The 18,716-nt window shown below is 40.6% G+C and overlaps 1 protein-coding gene and 1 pseudogene across 1 annotated transcript; one reads left to right on the top strand and one right to left on the bottom strand.

Annotated features, from left to right (window-relative positions):
- Positions 1-7,709: 7,709 nt before the first annotated feature.
- LOC112070656 (phosphatidylcholine transfer protein-like) lies at positions 7,710-13,999 on the bottom strand (annotated as a pseudogene).
- Positions 14,000-15,361: 1,362 nt separating this feature from the next.
- tmem100a (transmembrane protein 100a) lies at positions 15,362-17,769 on the top strand. Its single transcript, XM_024138084.2, has 2 exons — positions 15,362-15,677; positions 16,857-17,769. The coding sequence occupies exon 2, from the start codon at positions 16,957-16,959 to the stop codon at positions 17,386-17,388; it is 432 nt and encodes a 143-aa protein (XP_023993852.1). The 5' UTR covers positions 15,362-15,677; positions 16,857-16,956; the 3' UTR covers positions 17,389-17,769.
- Positions 17,770-18,716: the final 947 nt, after the last annotated feature.

Here is an 18,716-nt window from a genome sequence, read left to right as displayed (position 1 = left end):
GCCACGTGTCTGACCCAGTTCACAAAAATACATTTTATTTTTAACTCTCTTCTGTGTATTTTTGTAGCCTGTAAATGTATGCTCAAGTCAGGAAAAGGCTTCTCTTTTTTGTWTTATTTTGTTTAAAAGGACCCGTATTTCACACAGACATTTTTTTCTGCTCGTTGAATGAGGAGCTGTTTGCAGAAAGATTRATGGATGAAAATCAAACATTATCTTACACAGCTGTAACGATCCAAAATCCATAAATACCCCTGAGTGCCCAGCAGCAGCCTGCCATCCTGGTGATTTCCGAGTTCCGTAGCAGGAGAGCCCTGAGACAATATTGTGTCTCTCCATGTTTGTGAAGAGACCATTCATTACCTCAGTAGCAGGCTAAACGTTGGCCCTGAGGAACAGACTAGACTCTCCCAGAACCGGAATGGCTCCYGCCAAATGAGCTATCATACAGAGAGATACAGTATTTGCCATCCTAGACAAGCATGTTTTTAAAACAGAAAGAGTCAAACATCAAGTGTTTTGACTGCAAGCTTTCTCAACTCAACTAAACCATCCTCTGTGGTAATAAGAACATTAACACAGCCATTATAAAAGTATTGTCAAACAGTTGGATTCCTGCCTGGTATCCTGATATACGGCTTGCTAMGGTTCAATAGTTCTCCAAAATAAAAGGGGGCACAAACTGAGCACACATAGCAATACAGACAGAGGAATAAGCTATAACTCTGCCAGTTTGCATGCCAGTTGTTGAGAGATTCAAATACAATACTGCTGTACATCTTTTTTTAACCATAAAACTAATGGAGTTAAACAATCCCTCCTAAATATTCTCATTTTGCAGGGCTGAGTTATTTCCAACATCATAAATACATGCGTATGTAGCCTATTGCTGGACATTTGTTATACTATTGGTTATTCAAAATGCTCTTACTTCTGGAAATCATTAAGTTTGGACTGAATTAATTAAGTAAAATATGTGATTGGCACAAGTACCCAGCAGTTCTCAAAGATACTGTTGAACTGAACCAGTGCGACAGGGTTGATTGATATTCATAATGTAAAAGAAATGCTTTTATTTAACTAGGCAAGTCAGTTATAAACAAATTCTTATTTACAATGACAGTCTAGGTTAACTGCCTTGTTCAGGGGCAGAAGACAGATTTTTAACTTGTCAGCTCGGGGATTCGATCTGGCAATCTTTCGGTTACTGGCCCAACSCTCTAACCACTAGGCTACCTATGCTTAAGAAAACAATTGTATAACCTTAAGATTGKACCATTTTGAATAGAGGTAAAGCAAGGCAACTGTGCTCAGCTAGAACCACATGTGAGTCTGCATGTATAATTGAGTTGAACTACAGTTGATTTGCCCAACACTGTATAAAATCATATAAAAGCCTATTCAGGATCAAGGATTCCGATTCCCAGAGCACACTGATATCTATAATTGTAATCTATTAAAAATCACCAAAAAGGAGGTTGAAAAAATACATTTCCAAGCACAGCCATTATTGTGTTACCTCTGGCAGACAGCAAGGCACCTGGGAAATCTGAGCTGACATTTAGGAGAAGCAGGAGTCCAGGAGAAAAAGTATATCACTTTCTAAAGCTAATTATCCCTGTATATTACCAATCAAAAGAACCCCCCTCTAAAATACAATGGCTAGCCAAGAAATATATTTGTCTTCCATTTGTGAAAGACTGGCAATGGAAAGAACCCTTTTGAGAACTGAATATTATTCACTCAAGAAATTCCAGTGGATAAAATGGTGCATAAAAATAGAAATGTAAGGCTCTGATTTTTATCATTACTCCCATAATTCAGTTCCACCAAAATAGAACGGATGCATAGAAAATCTTACAAAAACTCTTCCAAGATTCAAAGTCCTTAATCTAATTCCAAAGTCATCGACCTACTACTATCTCGTAAATGGATTCAGCTCTATCTGCTATGACAATTCTTGACTCGTGACTTACATTGCCAGAACTGAAGTGTGCCTTTGATTACTCTATTAAAATAACTAATGCACGCCTATGCTTTGTGGCCCATAGATGGAATTTGAATTCAGTAACGTAATTAAGACTGTAAACTATTCATGAATCAAATTGAGATATTAATTGGATACACAAATGTGTTCCTTGTACTTCCTGATAGTCTCAGGGCTGAAAGAAGTCATTAGACAAAATTGAGACCGGACCTTCACTGCAGATTATGTTCATTCAACGTTCTACTATTCACTCCACAAACCACTAGGTGGAAGAGAAGAACAAAGTAAGTGGTCAATCTCCAGCACAGTGAAATCAGTGAGCCCTAGGCCCTACTTCACTTTCCATTGATGATTAAACAATACCCACTGGGCATAGACATCAATTCATCTATTCCATGTTGGTTCAATCTAATTTAATTGAAATGACGTGGAAACAACGTTGATTCAACCAGTATGTTCCCAGTGGGTAGTGATTCCATGATTGCACTTTTCTCTAACTCCTTAATAGCAAATAGCCTAATAATCAATATCAAAGGCTATAGATGGCATGTTGTGTGCACTGTAGCCTACTGTACATGCGCGTGGCTGAACGCCTGACAAAGGGACAACAAAACATTCCGATTTTAATAACTGGCTATATGCCGATGACTAGAAAGTTACCTGGACAGTGCTTGGAAATGTAATGGCAAAGACAAAGCTATTCTCTTTGGGGTTGATGGGAGGGCTTTCACGCAAGATATCCTAGGCCTAGAGCAATGACACTAGTGAGGTGGTGATCTCATAGGAAGCCAGCACTATTTTCACTCAGGAAACATCTAGAACAATGCCCAGTTCGCTGACACGTCAGGTCTCACTCTCCACCAGTGTACTGGCAATAAACAGGAGTATAGTGACCAGTAGCAGTGTGTGGGTAAAATCACTGTGGAAGCCAAGCCAGAAAAAAAGCCCTATTAAAACCTAAGTTGTGATAATTGCGTGATAATTGCGTTGTTAATTCTATAACCTGTTAGTTCATATGCCTTGCAAACGTGATACACTACATGACCAGAAGTATGTGGACACCTGCTCGTCAAACATCTAATTTCAAAATCATGGGCATTAATAAGGATTTGGTCCCCCCTTTGCTGCTATAACAGCTTCCACTCTTCTGGGAAGGCTTCACCGGGGGCAAACTACCTGCCCTCCAGGACACCTACACCACCCGATGTCACAGGAAGGCCATAAAGATCATCAAGGACAACATCCACCCGAGCCACTGCCTGTTCACCCCGCTATCATCCAGAAGGCGAGGTCAGTACAGGTGCATCAAAGCAGGGACCGAGAGACTGAAAAACAGCTTCTATCTCAAGGCCATCAGACTGTTAAACAGCCACCACTAACATTTAGTGGCCGCTGCCAACATACTGACTCAACTCCAGCCACTTTAATAATGGGAATTGATGGAAATGTATGTAAAAATTTATCACTAGACACTTTAAACAATGCCACTTAATATAATGTTTACATACCCTACATTACTCATCTCATATGTATATGTATATACTGTACTCTATATCATCTACTGCAGGGGTGTCAAACTCAAATACCCAGTGGGCCAAAATGTAAAACCTGAACAAAGTCGCGGGCCAACATTGAACAAATGAACCTTTTAATATGGACCCAAACAAGTTTTGCTTTAACATTGAATATGGAACAAGCATCGCTTATTACCATACAATATATAATTTAATAGTGGAGACATGCAAAATCGAATTTCAAATGAAAAAACACATCAATGGCATTCATTTATTAAATAAATAAAATAAAAATAGAAATCGTATTGCCTCTTTTCTATTTGCAGCTTTCTGAGCTAATACCAAATAGAACTCTTTTCCAGATGCGTCGCAGCTTCCATCCACAAGCGAGGAGAGAAGCGCAACGAAGAATCTTTTCCCTTTTTCCATCAGCTGGTCCTACACGATTGGTGCGCAAGAAGTCACCATGCTTGCGATCAGCTACTTTGTGTATCCTGCTCAGGCTCCACGGATTCATTTGAAATGCCTGCTTTTTCTCTGGCATACGAAGGCTCACAAACTTTCATCATGACTCTTTTCACGAACTCTCCTTAAAGGCCGGGGCTGATTTTGCGATCTTCTGCTGCACTATCCTATAACTAGCCTTTACAGGCAGCCTCACTTGTGATGTGGCTTTTTTGAACATATTCTTTGTAAACCAACTTATTTTACTTCTCTACTTTCTGGCTCTTTGAGTCATGTCCATGTCCTTGTATTTGTCATGGGTTTCGTTTCAGTGTAGTGTCGGCTAATGTTGTATCCTTACTTACAGCACGTTGATCCAAACAGACCAGAAGTTGATCTTTTACATATGTACAACAGATTATCTGCCTCCCACTGTCCCAGAAAAGCTCTTGCGTTTTCTGCCTTGTCTTTTCGGCCATTTTTGGGAAGGATAGCGCGCTGACAGTTGTAGCGTCTATTTTGCTATGACTACTTCACAGAGGAGAGGGCGTTTCTGGGGTCCTTGTCTTGATTTGGCTGGCGCGAAAACAACAGCAGAGCATTATGGGATTCGTGAGTATTAGGCGGTGAATGCGCTGTGGATGATACGCGGGCCAGCTCTAGTAATAATTTGGTAATTGTCTCGCGGGCCAAATATATTTACCCCACGGACCAAATTTGGCCCGGCGGCCAGTGTTTTGACACCATGATCTATGCATCTTGCATCTTTATGTAATACATGTATACTAGCCACTTTAAACTATGCCACTTTATGTTTATATACCCTACATTACTCATCTCATATGTATTTACTGTACTCTATACCATTCTACTGCATCTTGCCTATGCCGTTCTGTACCATCACTCATTCATATATCTTTATGTACATATTCTTTATCCCTTTACACTTGTGTGTGTATAAGGTAGTAGTTGTGGAATTGTTAGGTTAGATTACTCATTGGTTATTACTGCATTGTCGGAACTAGAAGCACAAGCATTTCGCTACACTCGCATTAACATCTGCTAACCATGTGATGTAACAAATAAAATTTGATTTGGTTTTGATTTGATTTGAAGGCTTTCCACTAGATGTTGGAACATTGCTGCGGGGACTTGCTTCCATTCAACCACAAGAGCATTATTGAGGTCGGGCACTGATGTTGGGCGATTAGGCCTGGCTCGCAGTCAGTGTTCGATGGAGTTGAGGTCAGGGATCTGTCAGGGATCTGTGCAGGCCAGTCAAGTTCTTCCACACCGATCTCGACAAACCATTTCTGTATGGACCTCGCTTTGTGCATGGGGCCATTGTCATGGTGAAACAGGAAAGCACCTTTCCCAAACTGTTGCCACAAAGTTGGATGCACAGAATCGTCTAGAATGTCATTGTATGCTGTAGAGTTAATATTTCCCTTCACTGGAACTAAGGGGCCTAGCCCGAACCATGAAAAACAGCCCCAGACCATTATTCCTCCTCCACTAAACTTTACAGTTGGCACTAAGCATTCGGGCAGGTAGCGTTCTCCTGGCATCCGCCAAAACCAGATTCGTCCGTGAAGTGTGATTCATCACTCCAGAGAACGTGTTTCCACTGATCCAGAGTCCAATGGCGGTGAGCTTTACACCACTCCAGCCGACGCTTGGCATTGCGCATGGTAATCTTAGGCTTGTGTACGGCTGCTCAGCCATAGAAACCCATTTCATGAAGCTCCTGACAAACAGTTATTGTGCTGAMGTTGCTTCTGGAGGCAGTTTGGAACTCGGTAGTGAGTATTGCAACCGAGGACAGACGATTTTTACGCGCTACGCGTTTCAGCACTCTGTGGTCCTGTTCTGTGAGCTTGTGTGGCCTACCACTTTGCGACTGAGACGTTGTTGCTCCTAGATGTTTCCACTTCACAATAACAGCACTTACAGTTGACCGGGGCAGCTCTAGCAGGGCAGAAATTTGACGAACACTTCTTGGCATCCTATGACTGTGCCAGGTTGAAAGTCACTGAGCTCTTCAGTAAGGCCATTCTACTGCCAATGTTTGTCTATGGAGATTGCATGGCTGTGTGCTCAATTTTATACACCTGTCAGCAACGTGTGTTGCTGAAATTGCCAAATCCACTAATTTGAAGGGGTGTCCACATACGTTTGTATATATAGTGTATATCATTATTTTATATTAAATACATCAAATGTATATATATATTTATTTTATTTGACCATGCTATTTAATCCAGTGTATGCCCAATTTGTTTGAGGAAAATTGTCCCTTACATAATGTTGAATCAGTCTTTCCAAATGTGTGGGTGCATTTTTTTTAAACTACATGGAGATTTAAAATCCAATCTGAACAATAAATGGACTCAAACATCTATAAATGTGTAGTTCATTCAAAAGACATTTGAGGATGCATGCTCCACAGCTCATATMGGCTGTGGTCACAGAATGTTTCACTCCGCAGATACTGTAACATTCTTTGTGTGGGTCTAATCAAGACCAATATGTAAAGTAATGAAATCATGTTGCTGTGACATGTTGAGGAGGTAGGAAGATGACCAAATGGTATTACCTTCCGATTATGTAGCCACAACGTTGTGAGAAGGTAATGTCTAGTCATGACCAATAATTACAAATCCATTACGTTGGGGTTGGTCGTGGTTACGTGTTTGCTGGGAACCTGTTCATGTTGCACATTTCATTTTAGACTGGGGTGACATTTTGTTCTATGGTTATCTTTAACTCTGCTGTGTGAGTAATTATTGATGTTTTGTCAAAGTTATATGCCTCAGAAGCCAGAAACCTCTGTATTTTGGGCCCTTTAGTTTATTTGTTTTACCTTTATTTAACTAGGCAAGTCAGTTAAGAACAAATTCTTATTTTCAATGACGGCCTAGGAATAGTGAGTAAACTGCCTTGTTCAGGGGCAGAACGACAGATTTGACCTCGTCAGCTCGGGGATTCGATCTTGCAGCCTTTCGGTTACTAGTCTAACGCTCTAACCACTAGTCTGTAATGTTTCTGTTTGTCAGTGTTGTTCGTCAACTTGTCAATATCCATGGGTTCATCTCACCCTCTATACCTGTAAATAAATACTCCCATCTTCCAGCTGAATCCTGCCTGACTCCTAATACCTTGCAGTTAGCACCCCCCTGACAAGAAGGTAGGGTCCACTTTCTCACAACCTACAGTAGGCCTATGAGAATAACATCGCTTAGTTACAACTAAGCACCTATGTAGCCAGACAAATTCTATCGGACTCACCATACTCATCACCATCACTGTTCATGAGGTTCGGTTTTTCCGGCCTCTCGCGTATTTTATGCTGTCGACGAATTTTAAGATAAAACTTGCAAAAGTAGGCTTAGACTGCTAAACGTAGGCTAGGCTCTACCTTTTTCAGATGTCAAGAAATACCCTGCCAATTTATCTTCAATATAACTTGTTTTTACAAAACACAGCAGTGCTTCCGGTGAGAGAATTGAATTAACAGATACAATGTATCAAATTTGAAAGGTCAGGTAAAGTATATCAACTTCATCACGCAACATCAGGGCCGCGCGGCGTGAACATATCATTTTTACCGCAAGGGGGAGCGCGAGCCACAGAAACAGTTCATTTCATTGGTCAACGCCAAAAGGTGGAAATTACATTTAAAAAAAAATTGTGTTCGATGAAGGTGATAGTCCTGTTTTGAAAAGCATCTACAGGTTTCAGTTAAATAATGCATGATGCAGTGCTTCATCTCAGCCGTCATTTTATTGATATGTATCAGATTTTAATACACACTGTATCACCTCCATAGAACTGGATGCCTAATTGCAACCACACAAGGATAGAGGAATAGGCCTAGCTCTCGAAGATTCAACATATGAATAATTAACTTAAACGATTTCATTATCGTGTTTTTGTAAATTTCAAGTATCACAACAAATCAGTGCAGGCAACTATTAATGATAGGACAAAATCTGATTTTTTTTATGTACATTCAAAAAGACCATTAGTGAAATACAAAATAAAAATCTAGTGTGCTTTAGATTCAGCCTTGCTTGCCTAAGCAACAATGTTGCATTGTAGAGTACAGAAATCATTCCTCAATAGAGCTGCTGAGAAACTAATAATTCACTAATTAATAGGCTGCTGAACAGTAGGTTTGGAAGTTGATTTGATTTCAGTGCTTAATCACAAGTGCAAAAATGCATATCATTCATTGACTGAACATTCATACATGAAAAGAAATGTAGGATTTAAAAAACAACATACATTTGACCATAACAAACAACAGGAAAATAAAAGGAAAAGCCGTTGTAGTAAAAAAAAACAGTACTCGTTAAAACAGGGGGTAGATCACTACAGATCTCATCCAAGCCCTTACTGTGGGCAAGCCCAAATGCAACATTGTCGCACTCAACCCCTAGGAGTAGGAAGTCAGTACCAGATAACTTCAATTTAAATATATATTTTTTATACAACTAATAACTAAAATACAGTACATGCCCCAGTCAGTACCACATCCAGCTGCAGATTACACCAACACCACTTTCACCTATTGACTTCGTAATAAGTCTCCAACCATACCCAAAACACCCACAGTGCCCCTCAGACACCGTAAGTGTAGACTTTATTGAATGATGGGCTGAAAAATGCCATCCTTGTGGCTTTGATGCGACTTCCCACAAAGGGTGTTCATTTCTTGTTCTTCTGGCAGTAGTTTGAGTAATTGCCACAGGCCTTCTGCATGTCTGTAAGGAAGGCAGGCACTCCGCTCTGTTGAAACACGGGGAGTAGATGACTTTGTCAATGAACGTCATGGATAGACTAGCAGAGTAGACACACCCAAATGGGGCAACAGAGAGGAACCATTGGCATCCTAACACAAAACATCTGCTTGAGATTAACAGCGTGAATAAAGCCTTCCAATTGAGATAACAGGGCATGCTTTGGGGCATTCAAAACTGGCAAGTAGATATAAATGTGAGTAAACAAACCGTTTTCTTAATTCTATAGTACTTAATTCTATAGTAATTCTAAAGATGAGCTGCTACACTCTTAGAAAAAAGGGTTCCAAAAGGGTTCTTCGGCTGTCCCCATAGAATAACCATTTCTGGTTCCAGATAGGACACATTTTGATTCCATGTAGAACCCGCTGTGTACAGGGTTCTACCTGGAACCAAAAGGGTTCTACCGGGAATCAAAAAGGGTTCTGCTATGGGAACAGCCGAAGAACCCTATTAGGTTTTAGACAGCACTCAGGTCTGAACTCACCTTGGCTGCCCAGTTCACAAGCCAGGTTGGAATATTACCACCAGGGTTATCAAAGTAATTCATGAAGACTGAAAGAAAATAATGCAAATGTAAATGTCTGTCAATAAAAAGCAAGTGACTTCACAGACAGATCCACAACAGATTCAAGTTCACAACTGAACAGTTTCCACTATGGACATTTAAAATGGTACTACAGGGATGAGTTCTGATTGGATCTGGTGTACTCTAGAGTGAGCAGTACCTTTAGTGCCACAGGCACCATCACTCTCCATGGCCACAGTCTGCTTGTAGTCATTCACTCGCTGCACCCCACTCTTCTCTGGTAACGGGGACTGTTGGGAGCTCTTAGCCAGGACCACCCAGATCTTCATGCTGTCCACGTCAACGTCCCTCCGCTCCCTGACGTACACGTACTGAGGTTTACACTGTTAAAGAAGCCTGGTAGAGATAATATGGTCTAATGTGGTCCACACCCTGTGACTGGATCAGTTACTCCTTGAGAAAATATACTGTCCCGTGTTGTCGCCTAAAGAACAATACATTTCTCACATTACTCTTAATACTATAAACCATACTTGGTTTCACTTCACCATGTCGGACCCATTGTAAATGTGAAAAGGACGAGAGGGAGAAAAGCAAGATTGAGACATTGTGGGTGGGTGAATACATAGAACAGGATTATGTGATATTGTGTAGGGAGTATGTATTTAGTAAAAAATAAAAAAATAAAAAGCACAGGCCTATTTGCTTTTACTGAGAAACATGATGACCTGATATTATGTACAGGTATTATTTATTTGGACATTTTACTTCATTAAGGATACGTCTCTGTTTGACAGAGGAAATSGGTATTTCACCTCCCAGTAGATTGCTGAATGACCATCATAGTCCTTCTCATGCAGCTCTGCAAAAAACAAAAAGGCACACACAAAATAAAGCAGTGCTTACATCATGAAACATCAGTCATCTATTATACTATAGGTATTATACTATAATGTCATACTATTCATTACATTATTAAATCATACATCTTCTAGAACACTGGCTGCACTTAGGGAAAAAAGGTGCTATCTAGAACCAAAAGGGGTTCTTCGAATAACCCCTTTGATTCTAGGTAGAACCCTTTTGGTTCCAGGTAGAACCCTTTTGGGTTCCATGTAGAACCCTCTGTGGAAGGGGTTCTACATGGACCCCAAAAGGGTTCTACCTGGGACCAAAAAGGGTTCTCATATGGGGACAACCGCAGAACCCTTTTGGAACCCTTTTTTCTATGAGTGTACAGCGCACACCAAGATACAATCACATGTGCAAGCAAAGACACCAACAGCACTTTCAGAATACAGCATCTATCCAATCTATTGACATGACAATTTTATTCAACAGCAAAAAGCTTGACGGCAGTCAGGAGCTGAAGCCAAGGATGTGTTTCCAATGAAAAGCCACTCCACCCTCTCACGCAACAAGTCTCTGGGAGAGGCAAATGTGTTACTTCAGTTAGTTATCATTTCCAGGATATCCATAACCCTGTTGTCTCTTCTTGAAAAAGGACAACAGTACAGTATTTGGAAATCCCAAAACAAGATATGGCAAATGATTTAGGCCTACCTTGTTAAGATGGAACCTGTTGGTAATTTCTCAGAGGGTCGACGAAACAAAAAACGACATTTTTAAGATACAAGCCCTTGAAAGAACATCTTCAAGTTCCCTTGTTTGTTCACACAGTCTAGGCTTATATGAACATTTGATTAAGCAYGTTAATACACAAAGGACACAACAACATTAGCCCATGGCTATACCAGAGTGCTAACTACCCAACTACGACATCAATGGCTACAGTCTATGGCTAAATTCAGGTGGACAGACATGTTACCTGTTGGATACKTTGGGGAGGCAAGAGAGAACAAAAGATGAGAAAAGTTATTAACTGCCAAACTGGCCCTGTGCTCTTGTTGCGATCCTCATGAAAACTGAGATAAAAGGGATTCTTGGTTATGATTGGTTTGATWGGGATAGAAAACAGGAGTGAATAGAAAAGGACAATGGAAAGGTGATGGTTTCAACTATTTTGTGGAGCTCATATTTKAGATAATTAAGTAAGAGTTAAAGGGGCTATACATATGAACAATAACACATGCATARGWAAGCACCATAWAAAACAAGCATTAATATGCAATACCATGTCATCAATACTCAACCAAACTGACAGAATTGAGTTGCTTATGAATGTGTTATGAGTCTTATAAATGGCCCTTATTAGGGGTTGAGTGCGACAAGAGGTTTGAATGGAAGAAAGTCGATCTAGGGAGAGGTTGCGTTACTCTTTACCTTTGACATATCCATCCCATTGTTTCCGCTAAGGCAAGTCCATGTAGACATCAGCACACAGTTCTGGAGTGCAGGTGGCAAGCACTCCAAAGACTTTGTACTCATAAAGTCCAGTTTCCTGTGAACAGCATATGAAAGAAGTTATCTCTTCCAAATATATACCACACCTACAATGTAACTAATCCCGTACCACAGGGCTCTGATTATTGCCAGTTGGAGAAACATGCAAAAAATGTGCTGGATTTGCACAGGATATTATTTCTCCAGAAACTTGAGCTAGGGATAGAGTTAGGCAGGGGGTTTAATAAAAAACAAACATGCATTCTGTGAAAAGGTACTGTCTGAGCATGCGTAAAGTTCTAGACTACAATTTGGCACACCATACCCAACAGACGCAGCACAAAATGCAATATTTGGCATATTTCTGAGGGTGCCATTCATCCCACTATCTCTAGCCTACAACATCATTAAGTTTGCCGACGACACTACAGTGGTAGGCCTGATCACCGACAACGATGAGACAGCCTATAGGGAGGAGGTCAGAGACCTGGCAGTGTGGTGCCAGGATAACAACTTCTCCCTAAATGTGATCAAGACAAAGGAGATGATTGTGGACTACAGGAAAAGGAGGGCCGAGCACGCCCCCATTCTCATCAACGGGGCTGTATTAGAGCAGGGCGAGAGCTTCAAGTTCCTTGGTGTCCACATCACCAACGAACTGTCATGGTCCAAACACACCAAGACAGTCGTGAAGAGAGCATGACAATGCGTACTCCCCCTCAGGAGACTGAAAAGATTTGGCATGGGTCCTCAGATCCTCAAAAAGTTCTACAGCTGCACCATTAGAGCATCCTGACTGGTTGCATCACCGCCTGGCAACTGCTCGACCTCCGAGCGCTACAGAGGGTAGTGCGTACGACCCAGTGCATCACTGAGGCCAAGCTTCCTGACATCCAGGTCCTCTATACCAGGCGGTATCAGAAGAAGGCCCTCAAAATTGCCAAAGACTCCAGCCACCCTATTAATAGACTGTCCTCTCTGCTACCGCACGGCAAGCGGTCAAAAAGTCTAGGTCCAAAAGGCTTCTTAACAGCTTCCACCCCTAAGCCATAAGACTCCTGAACAGCTAACCAAATGGCTACCCAGACTATTTGCACTAACCCCCTCACCCCCCACATTTTTACACTGCTGCTAGTCTCTGTTTATTATATATGTACAGTCACTTTACCCACATGTACATATTACCTCAATTACCTCGACTAACCTGTGTCCCTGCACATTGAGTTTGTACCGGTAGCCCCTGTATATAGCTTCGTTACTGTGATTGTTGCTCTTTAATTATTTGTTATTTTTCTATTTTCTTAATTAGTATTTTTTATTGTTTACTTCAGTTTATTTAGTAAATACTTTCTTAACACTTATTTTTTTCTTAAAACTGCATTGTTGGTTAAGGGCTTGCAGGTAAGCATTTCACTCTAAGGTCTACACCTGTTGTATTCAGCACGTGACAAATAACATTTGATGATTTGATTTGGATTTTTCTTTTAAACCTAGCATAAAAATGAATCATTGTACCTGTGTGGGCGAATATAGTCAAAGTGTTTGCCTTGGGGTAAGTTGAGCAAATTGAAGTGTTTTCTTTCCAGGCATAATGCAAGGCATTATTGCTGGGATATGAGGTAACAACAGGGCCTGGCCTATGGTACAAMGTTTTTTTTTTAGGTGTTAAGCCTTATTAAAATATGCTAAAATGACTGAAATACAAAAAAGCGATCGTAATTGTGTTGAATTGCGGAGGTAAGTTGTGCCAAATGACCACTTTTTTAGGACAAGCTACAGTATGCTTTCAAAACTAATGATTACATGAATTCTGAATGGCTCAATTTACCCCACTCTCCCCTAGCCTACTCAATCATCAATATGACGTTTAAAACACTTTAGTTGATGATAACGAATAGCGACTTCCGCATTTTGCCAGTGGGCCTGTTGCTCGAGTCTAACGTAGGCTACTCACAAAATCTGCTATGCTATTTCATGTAAATTTCCTTTTCGACGTGAAAATAATACAACGTCTGAAACGTGAAAATAGTCTACGTGCGAGCACATCCAACAGATCGATGCCAGTGCGTCATTCAATCACGCCAATCGGCATAATCACAATGAATAAACGATTGCTTCGCCAGCTAACGACGCTAACCGCCGATAAGCTAACACAGCACTTTTCACTTTCTATTCCTGTCTCAAAACAGTAACTAAAATGTACCTTGTCATACAGCCGGTAGATTTTGACACCCATTGTCTCTGTGAAAAACTCCCATCCCCCCTCCAACTGAGGTTTATCTAATTCCTTCCATGCCTCCAGAAATTCCTCATCTGTAAAGTGCAGCGACATGTTTTCAAACCGTGCTCTGACATTTGATCATGTGATCTAGGACTCCGTGTGTGCGCTTCAGACGCCGTGCGTGTGCTGAAGTGCGTCAGTCATTCCAGTGATATACTTAGAATCACTATCTATTTATTTTTGTTATTGAAATTGTATTTTGGATTTAAACTGTGCGTGTGTGTGTGTGGTTAATGACTATCTGCACTGCACTGTAATGTTTTTGGAATGCTCCTTTGTCTMTCCCACCTCCAAATTGAAGTGCCATCCAAGGAAAAATATAATTTGAAAGCACTGACCATCTCCAATTACAATAGAGAGGAAACATAATCTGTAATGCTTTGTGTCCTGCTGGTGCCCTGTCTCAGTTGCTTGTTGATGATTATTCTGAGGTTAACCACTCCCATTCCATTCAGAAATCCCAAAACTGTAGGCTATTTCAAATATAGGATAAGCTACATCTGGTGGTTTTAATAAAATATATCAATGCCTTTAGGAACTTCCAGAGGTAGAACCCTGGATCTGTGGTTTAGCATCCTTTGCACTCTTCTTTTGCCAACACACCAGGCGAATTCAGCATTTACATATGCCACTGATTGAAGGTAGGCCCAAATGATAATCATTCTAAAATATGTCACTCCATAAGTGCCTCTGAGGGATAGTTTAGAGATATGTCATATTACTAAAATCAGTTTTCCAGCCGGACAGTATATGGTCCAGCTAAGGGTTGTGGAAGAGCCATGATTTCCCGTTGCCACTGTCTCTTTTTGGGAAGGGATTTACTGCAGGAAGGAAGAGACAAGACAACACCCYGTATCACATTACTATGTGTCAGATCTGTCTTGGGGAGCACTTGTGTTACAGGCAGTAGGCATATCCCATCCACAGGCCCTGGTGGCTGCCATTGGATCACAGGCATAGCATGGGTGTGTGACAGCATGAATTTCCAGACACATAGGTCCTATGAACCATGCTCCCAGTTTGATAGACCATATGTCAATCATCTTAGAGTCCCTTGTTTTAATTAAAAATAACCAAACATGAAGATATGTGCATGGATATTCTTGTAGGCTCAAGTGTGTGTGTTTGTATGTTGTATGTGGTTGTATGTTTGTGTGTGTGTGTGTATGTTTGTTTGTAATGATGTGATAATATTTTATTATGTCAACTGCTATTACTCATCTTCRTATTAGCCAACATCTGCTTCAAAGGCCTATTGGGCAGTTCTAGGCTATATAAATGTGTCTGGACATCCCAACAGCTGTGCTTCATGTTGGCCCTGCCTTAGTCAAAAGAGGTTAAAAGGTCCCCCCTCCTCTGAAGCCAAGATAATAATAAAAACCTGTGGCCCGCTTTTGGTTCACCCCACCCCCATAGCCAMCGATATTCTACAAACGTGCTTGCAATGCAAGAAGATGGCAGTCAAACAGTCGTTTTCTTACACAGGAGGAAACGCACAGGGGACATCCGATGAATGGGAGTCAAATTCCAACACAGCGTTTACGGTGCGAGCTGTAGACTGGCTGAGCGAAGTGGAGAGTGAAACTGTGTTCTGGACCTACACATTGAATCTGGCTTATAATTTAATGTACATAAAGACGGAAGGGAGTCCCACTTGTGTCGGCTTTCGAAAGTATACGGAGTTACTGGAATACAAAAGCGTATTACAGTCCATGTTTTATTCATCGATGGGCAAAACCACATTTTAAACGGTGCGGGCATGGAAAACGCGTGCAAGGTAAGTTTAAACACTTCGTTAGACACTTATCGAACATGCAGATTATTTTCTTCATCGCACAATATTCACTGTGTGTTTATCGGAAGTTGGTCCACGCGTAAAACTCGATCTCTCCAACCCAAACACTTTTTCTCATACATGATATGTTTCCTTTTATGTAATCATTATAACAACTTGAGATAACATGTTTATATATGGTAGGTAGACTATGCATGTGGCACAGCTAAGGCTACAATATTTTCCATCACTAACTTTCYAGACACATTGAAATTCAATTCAAACATAACACCCCTTACAGCAAAACCGCATGATTTTACATGTGTAAAATCACATAATTTCACATTAAATTGTACTTGTGAAATCATGTGAAAATTGGTTTTTGGAACATTTCACATGTGTAGTTTCATGTTATCTATAACATGTTGCTTTACTTGTTGTCACATGTTATCACATTAACTTCACATACGATCACATGTGATCACATGAAAACATGTGTTTTTGGAACACTTCACATGTTCACATGCGAAATTAATGTATTTTTTCTATCAGGGACCTCATCAACAAAGGTTTCTATAATAAAGGACTAGGCCTACTACAATAAATAGGACTATAAGTGAAATATATTCCATATAGCCTATCAATTGCAAAAGGTCTACAATTTTGCACTAGGCCTATTAGAGTAATACATTTCTAAGATGTTATGACATGGACTAATGTTTTATAACAAGCATCTTGAATTACATTTTTTAATATATTTTCTAAGTTTGCAGACATGGAGAAAGAATGACTGCTTGTGAAATTGCTGATAATTTTGAGGCTGCTCGCATTACACGGAGTAGTTTGTAATGCCATCTCCCACGCTCTCCAGGGAATGTGACAGCTTGTGCAAGGTGGAGTGGTTCTGCGTCATTCAGCCAATTTCTGACTTTGCTGGGCCAGAGGCTAGCATTGTGCAAGGAGGTTGCCTGGAGTTACTAAGTGCCAAACGAAGGCTCATGTCTTAAGCTGTCAACAATTCCGACTGAGGCCATGTGCATTCACATAATAGCTACTTAAAAGATTGTTTAGGCCTATTTTATTATGTCCAGTGAGGCTACAATTGGGCAACATGTTGAGGAACATATGGATTTTGACACTCCCTTCAGTATGACATAACAAATTATATATTTCTTCACATAGATTGGGACACGCTGACAGAACAACCTCAGGATATAAAAGTGAAGACCTATCTGTGGTTAAAGTGAGGATACATCTGTGGTTGGAAAGAAGCAAAACTTTGATGCTGGATCCTGCGATGCCAGAGGAACCCAGTAAAGACACCATGACAGTGCCAGCAGCCCCAGAAAGAGCTGTCGTGGAGAAGGCCAACATCAATGACCACACTCCGACTGTGACTATAGTAGCTATCCCTTTGGTCACTGAAATCCAACTGAACGCGGCCACAGGTGGTGCAGAACTCTCCTGCTATCGCTGCACAGTGCCGTTTGGYGTGGTCATTCTCATTGCCGGTATCGTGGTCACTTCTGTGGCCTACAGCTTCAACTCACATGGGTCCACCATCTCCTACTTTGGGCTGGTGCTACTATCTGCTGGACTGGTGCTATTGGCGCTAAGTGCGGTATGCTGGAAGAYGAGACTTGAGAGAAAGAAGGAGAGGCGGAGGGAAAGCCAAACTGCATTGGTCGCAAACCAGAGGAGCATCTTTGCATGAAGGGAAAGACTGATCATCAGGAGAGAAATAAGTCTGTGATATGTTTGGGTGCGAGAGGAAACAGAGGTAGTGGTTMATTTGAAAGCGGAGTGGAGACAGCTGTATCCAGATGTTTTCATGACTGACCAACGTCTATGTGGTGGGTCGTTGACCTGCAAGGCTTTGACMTCAGACTGTCTCTAGGCTAASCAAGTCAAAACGTCTTAGCTTTCATGAAGTTGTTGGGTTTTTAATCTGTCAAACAGACTGGTCACATCTGGGAAGCTGGGCAGACAGCCAAACTGAATGTATMAAAATTAAGACAAATKACCACTGTACAAAGCAATGGAGAGGATGTTTCCCATTAATCTACTGTTGYATCTGGTGWCTTAGATTTACTGGGRGGGATAGTGGTCTGAAAGGAGGGGGAYATGGGAAAATCCAGAACAATGAATCATGCTTYATTTACCRTGTTTTAGGCATAACATCTCTCATTAAGTCTGATTGTTCCTTTTCATTTCACACAGAATTATGTTCAAKTACCTGACATGGGAATATGGTACTTACATGTTAATATGTARTGATATATATTGGCATTATGGGGACACAAAAACGTGTTGTTTTTGTTTGATGTTTATTATCGTATTCTCTGAAACAAGTCGAGCTCAGAGATAAAGTCAATTAGATGTCACACAGTAATTATGTATAGTACCTATGATGTACCTATGATGTTATAGGTAGTATTGCATTATGAGGGAATATGATTATTGACTAAATGTAAYTTACATCGAATTAACCTTTATTAAGTATTCTCTGTAAGCACTTTGTTCCACACCATGACTAACATGGTGTTCTATGTAACTATGAYRACAAGATTCTTTGGAATTACTAGCATCTTGCCACAGTCTTGTTGTCRCTACAGTACTTGCCATTGTCAGTAAATGTATTTCATATGTTGAGCGATATGAAATGKTCTAGTATTTTATTCCACTTTAATATAATCATTTTTATGTATGACTTCTCTGTTAACAGTACATCAATTGTTAATAGGTTATAGTGAGGTTTAATAAACTCTCATCCATATTTAAACATTTCATTTGTGTCCGTTTTCATGATCCAAAGGTTCACTATGTATGTATTCTGAAGAGAATAGCTGATATATAGGGGAGAAGTCGAAGTGTTCCATGAGACAGTCTGGCTCATATCAGCTATTAGCTTGACATATCAAATGAAATTATCTTTCTGTTTAACACAACCACACATGGTTTATTTCAGCTTTGGGGTTTTTTAACGACTGAAATGACATAATAGAATGTCTCTCACTTAATGTATTTGTCAAAGAAGAAAGA

This window comes from Salvelinus sp. IW2-2015, unplaced genomic scaffold, assembly GCF_002910315.2.
Source record: "Salvelinus sp. IW2-2015 unplaced genomic scaffold, ASM291031v2 Un_scaffold1383, whole genome shotgun sequence".
NCBI classification, from domain to species: domain Eukaryota; kingdom Metazoa; phylum Chordata; class Actinopteri; order Salmoniformes; family Salmonidae; genus Salvelinus; species Salvelinus sp. IW2-2015.
The sequence above is the reverse complement of the archived record's forward strand: the minus strand, read 5'-3'. Positions and strand labels throughout refer to the sequence as shown.